Below are 8,913 nucleotides of genomic sequence, written 5' to 3' on the forward strand. Positions count from 1 at the left end.
GTGTGTGTGTGTGTGTGTGTGTGTGCAGGAGCCGCTGCGCTTTCTTCTGCTTCATTCGCTTGTTTTGGAACCACGCTTTGACCTGAGCCTCACGGAGCTAAAGCGCGTTCGCGATCTCCATCCGCCGCGCGCGCGTGAGGTACCTGCTGAATAGTGGAACTTCTTCTCCAACTCGGTGAGCTGCTTTGTGCAGAAGCTGCTCCAGAACAGGGTGTGGACTGTCCTCGCTTTCATTCTATCCACCGTCCGCTTTCTTAGATTGGAGGAAATTCTGTGCGCCGGTTAGACGAGCTTTCCCTGCAGTACAAAATAAGAGAAATCATTTTATTTTGTGGTTGTTGTCATGAATTTTCGATGTCCATAATCATGCGGCTAATTATAACACTGAAAACATTCTGGTGTTAGAGTTACTCTGAACTTTAATTCTGTGTCCTCTGTATGGACTTGGCGTGCATCGTGTAAGGTGTCTGTGTGGACGTGATGGCGTCCCTTTTAAGAAAATGGTCACAAAATAATCATCCTAATTTATAGTACACATGAATAATTTACTTGGGATTTGGTTTATTTGCAAATTGTTCAGGGTAAGACTTGGCTAGCTTGAACAGATGGCACGAGAATTAAAGCAGGTCTCTAATTGAAGATCAGGTCATCCTTCTGCCTTATGGTGGGGATCAACCACACACTTTCACCACATCATGTAGATATCTACAGTTTTCTATTCTTCTTTGAACTACTCGGATGTGCCAAAATCAATAAGTAAAAAACAAATAAAAAACAAAAAATATTTTGCCAACAAATGCAGCAGATAATGATAATGAATTATATTACTGGAACATTAACCTCTGAATGTATGAGACACATCAAATGTCCTGCTTTTGTTCCAAAACAAACTAAGGACTAAAAGAGTGAGCCCTCTATAACTTGTTTGCACATGTATTTTACCTATAAACTTCACAGTGTTTATTATTTTTCTTCATCAACCTTTATAAAATCATCCAAATTAATGATATAAATTGATGATCCATTTATTGATTAGATTATTTCCACAGCTCCTGAAATAAAATGTGATCTTTTAAAATGAAATATAGCTTATTTTACCCTGCTAAAAAAACTGCAACATACACAATTTGCATCACGATTTTCTTACTTTCTATGGATTTGTTCTTTACTTTGCTGCAGTTTTTAAAGACAGAAGTTCTACATCTGAGTTCAAATGTAAATAAAAATACTGCACTTATGACTGTTACCATTGTTACAAGATTTCGTTTATTTGACCAATCTACAGTATTCAGAAATTATTCACATTTGTTATTTTAACAGCCTAGTCATTTTTATGTCCATGTATCTGTAGGCTCTGTCTGAGCTGAAGAGTAGATGGCAGCACTGTTCTTAAACCTTTGCTGTAGACAAGGGTGGCTAGGGGTAAGTCCACCACCATGTGTCTGAAGAATCATCATCATTTTTTCCATGAGTATTTTAATTAGTGTGAAAAAGACACTGGTGTACATATATACAGAGAGGAAATAATGCTACTGATTTCAACCACTTCAGGGAGAAAAGTCAGAGCCATCAACGGCAACTGCCTCAAAGAAACTTATCTTGAGCAGGGATTCAAAGCTTTATTTTCAGAAGATACAGGCAAATTTAGTTGGCGCTTAAGGCCCTTTATAGTTTTTTATTTTGTCTGGTTTTAACCTATTAACAATGTGTGACTCTTTACAAAATAAGCAACATAATAAAAAAAGTTATTTGATTTTCCCCCTGTTATTTTGGTGGCTGTTAAAACTATAAGCAGCTGAGAAAATAAATGCTGATTCTGTACCCGAGAGTGATTTCATCAGTTCTTATAACCAAATGAGATCATTTGCTTACACTATTGTGATGACCCAGGAGCTGAAATCAACATACAAAAAAGTATAGTGAATTTAAGAGGTTTTTTTTTTGTCTAACTAGTCAATAAAAAAGTTAACAAAAAAAAAAAAACTAAAAAGAACCTCTCTATAACTGGATTAGCATAATCAATTTCTTAAGTTTACTCTGTGCCTATAAGCCCTATGAAATGTTATTGATTTTATCTTATTCTTTTAATAAGTGGTATTATTTTGCTAAAAAATATTCACCAGATAGCACAAAAGAACTCAGGGATATAGGTAGATATTATGTCTAGCAGTTAATTCGTTTTTTTTTTCTTTCTTTTAGTTATCAGCTAGTCAGTTACATTTACTTAATGTGAAACATACATATTGTGTTATAAACCATAAATTCTACCTAAGCTAGGCTTTATTTTTCTTGGACCGATGAAGCGGCAGTTCAGCCTGGGGTATGATCTGTGTCTACAGCTGGATTTTCCTCAGAGACTGAATGTCTCCTCCCTGTCCAGCTATGTAGCAGTTAAAACAAGCTAACAAGTGGTCAACTAACAACTGTAGATAACAGATAGCCTCTTACCAATGATTATACATTTAAAATATACATTTTTAAAACTTGTTCCCAAACGGACAGACTATATCACTTATGACAGTCGTAGCCCTTAAGATTTGGCAATAAGTAATGCAGTACAAGACATGAATGTTGAAATTTTGTTGGCTAGCATCAAATTTGCTGCAGGATATTCGCCTGATCATGTTGTATAAGATAAAAAAAAAATTAGAAACATATTCATCAAATATTTCACATTCAAGCCAACGTCTAGTCAACTGTATTGGTTGAAGACACCTAAATATCCACAAAAATATGTAGGAATGTACAAGCAAGGCTATAAAACAAAGCCGTTTTGTGGAATCATCTAGACTAGGTGCAAATCCAGACTACTAATATGCTGATGAACACTTAATCCAGTCTGACTTGCCTAATTTTCAGTTCACCAACAGTCATTTAAAGTATACACCACCTTTTAAGACTCATCTTCCACTGCGCCAAAATGTAGACATTAAAAGCCTGGATTAATTAGATTAAAACCCTGCTTGTGAACTTGTGCAATTTTGTGCCAAAGCTTATTTATAGAAAATAGAGCTTAACAACGGTTCAGGTTCCATGCAAACAATTGAGTAAAGTAAGACAAGAAACTACAGGCTGCGTTTAGGTCATTTGATTTGTTTGTTCAATCATTAGAAAAATGTTCACGATATCACTTAACTGGCAGCTGATGGTAGAATGAAATAAGGTTTTTCCTCAAACACCTTCAGGCAACCTTTACAGCTGGAAAGAACACCCACCCAAACACACACACGCACAGACACACACATGCACATACACACACATATACACACTTGGCCCTTTCTAAAATAGCACTGTAGTGAAATATGGATTCTCAGTGACAGCTCTTGGCACTGTTGAAGGATCTTTGTCATTTCAGCTAAAGCAACTAAAATCAAATTGTGTAAATAAATAACGTATGAACAAAACTGGTACTAAGGTCACCTCTAACTTTCAGGAACGCTGAATTGTTTAAAAAGGGTTCTTCTAAACGAGCTCTTAAAGGTTCAATTTCTATCTGCTGGAAAAAACATATAATCATATAATGAACATATAACATATTAAAACAACATATAATCATAAAACGAATATATAAATATCAAGAATTTCCTTCTGAAAGAAGAAGCTTAAGGGAATCAAACTAGGATTGATTTGGAGAGGCTCATTTGGAGATGTGTGATAGTGATGCCGACTAACCCCGGGTGACCGGAGAACAGAAAGCATCAGAGATCGATCTAGATTGCCTTAGTCATCTGGACATCCAACCCACTGTAATTCAGGTGCTGTCAGACTGTAATTGAAGGATGGTGTTGTGGGAATATGTACAAAATGCTGAAGGATTCAGTTACTCAGTGTTGAGGCAGGCTTTTTGCTGATCCACAGAAATAATCTCTATGCACACACACACACACACACACACATACTTCCTGGTCACTTTAATAGGAACACCTCATGGAACACCCCTTCTCGTTCAATTATCCGATCATAAGGAAAATCCATACAATCATGCAAATATTGTTCATTAAGCATCAGAATGAGACAAAATATTCTCTGTGACTTTCACTGTCGCATGCTTAGTGGTGAAGATAGGCTGTTTGAGCATTTCAGAAACTGCTGATCTGGGATTTTCATGCACAATTTTCAAGAGGTTACAGAGAATTAAAAAAAAAAACAACAACATCCAGTGGGTGGAAATACCTTGCTGATAAGAGAGACAGACTCATTAGATTTGATAAAAATGTTACTTATTAAAACAACCAAACACTCTTTATAACCGTGGCAAACAGAAAAGCATCTCAGAACACACAACATGCCAAACCTTGAGGCAGATGAGCGTACAACAGAACAACAAGACCACATCTGTCAGCCAAGATCCTGGCTCATGGACACTCAAAGTTTGAGTAGAAACCCATTGCTACATCAATATATAAAAGCGTACAAAGATTTCTACTATTTTTTGGTTTAGAATATGGTGCCACAACACATTAGTCGTTGCTCCCTACCATGTACTGTAATTTGCTCAAGAGGCACTGTGTGTCTTAAAAAACAAACTTAGCATGCAGACACTTTGTAATACAAATATATACAATCTAGTACAAGATATATAGTAACATTCGAATGGCTTGGTTCAACAAAAAATGTGCTATATTTTTAAATAGGGCAAAAAAATAATCAGCTGTAAATGAAAGGCCTACTCAGGAAATGGCAACAGGACATTTATTATATGAATTTCTATAAGCTCTAATGCATTAGATACTTAAATATTTCACCCCAGTAAGTAGGTGTTGACAGAGTTGCAATCATACAACTAGATATAAAAAACATTCTCTCTCTCTCTCTCTCTCTCTCTCTCTCTCTCTCTCTCTCTCTCTCTCTCTCTCTCTCTCTCTCTCTCTCTCTCTCTCTCTCCCCTTCTCTGTGTCTCTCTTGCCTTCTGAGGAATGCAGTTACAGACATACCTGGAATTCTTTTGCGGTTTTAGTAAAGGTAGATCAAAATGACAAGCACCAGATGCTCCAGCACATCAAGCTAATTACTGGCTTTTGGCCTTGCCTCCCATCCCAGTTTCCCTGCACATTTCTCCTGACCACAATCTCGGTGCATACACAGCTGCACAAGACCTTTAGACTGATAGATATGTCTGTGAGCTAGTTAACATCATGTGGGTGGCCTAGGAGAGCATACATTCATCTTGGGATATGGACACCGCATGCATTGTATAATTACCAATAAATGTAAAATACATTTGACAGATCATGTGTCACTGCATGGGACTTTTCACAGATGGAAAAAACCCAGAGGTAACTCAAACCACAATGCAGGTGGATGTATTTAATATTTCTCTTCACTAAAGGCTAGGATTGCATTTTGGAAAGAGATCTCTGAGAATGATGTCTTTTTGGAGTTTTTAGTACAGAAAATTGATTGTTAACAGTGGTTTTGCATTAAGCACTGAGATTAGGAAAGTTCCTCTGGACTTTGTTTGGCCCTTAACAGACATGGAGCTAGGGGGAGCTGGACTCCCTTAAATAGGCTCTTAGCAATTTACAGGGATATACTATGAAATGTAGTTGAAGGGAAGCAGACCCACTAAAGGGTATGAGTGCATTATAGATCATAATGTCTTTTTTCCTTAAACTTTCCCATAAAGGTTTTCATCACCTGGTTTTGTTGATGCGAAGACTAATCTGGAAAGTAATGACTCAAACATTGCCAAGTGTGTAGATCTTGAGTTTGGCCTTAGGTAGTCTAGCACTCACCACTTTCTCTTGTTGGATCAGTAGACTTGTAGTTCACTCTAATCTTTGTTTATGTAGTAAAGTTGTTCCATGTGGGGAAAAAAACAGTTTATATCTATATTATTGATAGTTTTATGTGGAAATAATACTGATTCATGTCCACATACCACTGCTTACTTATTCAAGTTTTCCAATTCAATTAAAATAAAACTTTTTTTTTCTTTTTAAGTTTTTAAGAGTTTTGAGCTAGAATACAAGATAAAAGTGTGGTACACACACTGAATCACAGGACCAATGTTTTTTTTTTTGTTTGTTTGTTTGTTTTATTAGTTTTTTTTAGTGTGGTAAAGAAATCTGCACCTAATTTCTGCAGTGTTACAGGTTATGGTGTGCTTCCAGCAATTTTAAGCTCTCTTAACACTTCACAAAAACTTACCAGTGCCTGCATGGTTGCGCTTCACCTTCATCCAGTCGAAGGGTTTTCCGATCTGCGTGGCCTCGTAAAAGTTGGCAGAACCAGCATACTTGGTGTTACTGGTATCCGTAAAAGTGAGATGAGTTCTTAGGTCATCACAGGAGTTTAAATACGCGCGCGCGTTGATTGGGTCGAGCTCGCAACACTCCCCTGTGAATGTGTGTACGGAGGGAGAGATCTGTGCTCCGGTCCATAGGAGTGGATTAGAGCTGAAGTAGTTTTGATCTAGAGGTCTTATGTCCGGATCCTTGGACATTTCTGACCGGACAGGAAATGTTCTTCCAGTCTGATTTGAGCTTGCTTGGGTCCGAGTCCTGACGCGTTGCCTTTAGTGAACTCTGTGTCTCTATCACGTGTAAACTCCCGGTAAGAAGTCATGACCGCATTGCCCGTGCACATGCGTCCTTCGACCACCGAGCCTAAATCTGATAGTAATCCTATCTACTTTGGAAACACGCGCAGCGTGCAACGAGCACAAACACACACACACACACACACACACACACACACACACACACACACACACACACACACACACACACACACAAACACATTCGATCTGTGATTGATGGGTATGACGTGCCCTCTAACTCCTGGCCAATAGACGGACATCTCTTTCGTCTGAATATGTACTTGCCAAAGCAAGTTTCGACCACCGGCAAAGGTCATTTCTGAATCAGAATTCAGAACCTGATCAAGTTAATATAGTTTTATTATTATTATTATTATTATTATTATTATTATTATTATTATTATTATTATTATTATTATTATTATTATTATTATTATTAAAGCATGCTTAAACTTTTCATGGGTCATGCATTAGGATCAGAAGAAAGGTTTTGTAATGTGTACTAGCCTGCACACACATTCAGTAAAATTTACAGGCCCAAAAGCATCAACTGTTAACAGCCTCAGTCTTCATGTATCAGTGCATGATGTTTACTGTAAGAAATATTACTATATCTAGTCTATATCTAATTCCAGAGAATTTTGCATAATTGGAGAGAATACAAACTTCAACAGAAGTGTAAATTGGTATCATTGGTATTAACATTCTGCATTAGACATTAGGAATGCTAAAGAACATGCTCTTAATAGAGTTTCTATTAAAATATTTTAAACACACACACACACACACACACACACACACACACACACACACACACACACACACACACACACACACACACACACACACACACACACACACACACAAATTAAGCAAAGTACAGAACGTTTTTCGAAAAAGCAATGTGATTATATATTAATAATTATGCCATTGTCAGATCCTCACAAGAATAGAATGTGTGTGTGTGTGTGTGTGTGTGTGTGTGTGTGTGTGTGTGTGTGTGTGTGTGTGTGTGTGTGTGTGTGTGTGTGTGTGTGTGAGATATGTAAAGTGACATGTATATGTATACTCTGTTTTGTTCTTCAATTCACAGTAAGCCTAGTAATCCAAATAAAAACAGATGTTTGCATTGAGATGTCAAATAAATTCAAGTTAAGGATTAAAGTCTTTAGCTGGGGTCAAGTTCATGAATATATCACTAATCACAGTTTTGCTGCTTATTTATGTTGATAATTCTCGTTTTTTTTTATAGCCCATATGGGTTAGATTTCCGATCTTGATAATAATTTATAATTGAGTAGTTGAAGCCAGTATGCAGCTCTAACATGATCATCAAACTCTGTATTACATCTTCTCAGAGGTATATATTACAGGTGAAATAAGATTGTGTAATCACAAATGACCTTCACTCAAACTTGCTGATTTCAACGATCTTTTAAATAAGCTAAACATGTTGCCCGCTTGGTTATGGTGTGTGATGCTGTGAGCTATAAGCAGCTGCTGCTCGGAGGTCATGTACCGGTCAAATGATAATTAGCAGCTGCCTCCTGTATCAGAAGGAAGAGCTGCTTTTCTTATTAAATAATAAAAAGAAGAGTGACAGATGACAAAGTACACATTTTGTGCCTTGTTTAATTTTATACAAATATCTGGAATTGAACACTTTACTCGAAGAAAGTACCATTAAATGAAACTCCCGATGAGAAAGAAGTGCAGAAAGCATTGCTGTAGGGCTCTTATAAAAATAATTTCCTTTTTTTTTTTAAGAATATAAATCACTATACCTATTATCTAATCTTACAAATAAAAAAAGCCATCAGTGATTTTTTTTAATGCAGAGAAAAGTTGATTTCCATAATACAATATTTTCATATAGTGATTTTAATCTGTGATATACATGATGTATTATGATGTTTCTTAATGTTAAAATACAACTAAAATAAGACAATGACAAATAAATATAATTCAGTGCTAGAAAACAAACTAAAAAAAAACAGATTAAAATGCATATTGTGGCAATGCGAGTTCAAGTGCAAGTTGTTTTTTTTTATTGTTAGTACTATAATTCATGAACGTAACTCCATTAGTTATCTGTAATCAGTTTACAATTACATTATCCCATAATTTATGCATATTCTTGTAATTTGCAAATGTGTAGATTATGAAATTATTCTTTTTGCAACTCTCATTAGTCATTATCCCATTATAGCAAATATCACAAATGATGCAATATTATAAAACTTTCAACAATCTTAACATCCCTCTTGTATTGATGGCAAAAACTTTAGAGGTACAGACACGAATCACAGAACTGCACAGTTGATTTTCTCTCCGGCATAAATCTTTGTCCATATATTAACACTGAAATGGGA

The 8,913-nt window shown here is 36.3% G+C and overlaps 1 protein-coding gene across 1 annotated transcript in view; it reads right to left on the reverse strand.

The window, feature by feature from the left end:
- hoxc1a (homeobox C1a) overlaps positions 1-6,663 on the reverse strand; it is a 7,374-nt gene extending 711 nt beyond the window's left edge. The window contains 5 exon segments of the mRNA XM_047806807.1: positions 12-148; positions 151-211; positions 213-297; positions 6,151-6,453; positions 6,456-6,663. Coding sequence (XP_047662763.1) covers positions 12-148; positions 151-211; positions 213-297; positions 6,151-6,453; positions 6,456-6,588 — 719 coding nt within the window. The 5' untranslated portion in view covers positions 6,589-6,663.
- Between the last annotated feature and the right edge of the window lie 2,250 nt (positions 6,664-8,913).

Source organism: Tachysurus fulvidraco, chromosome 23, assembly GCF_022655615.1.
Source record: "Tachysurus fulvidraco isolate hzauxx_2018 chromosome 23, HZAU_PFXX_2.0, whole genome shotgun sequence".
NCBI classification, from domain to species: Eukaryota; Metazoa; Chordata; class Actinopteri; order Siluriformes; family Bagridae; genus Tachysurus; species Tachysurus fulvidraco.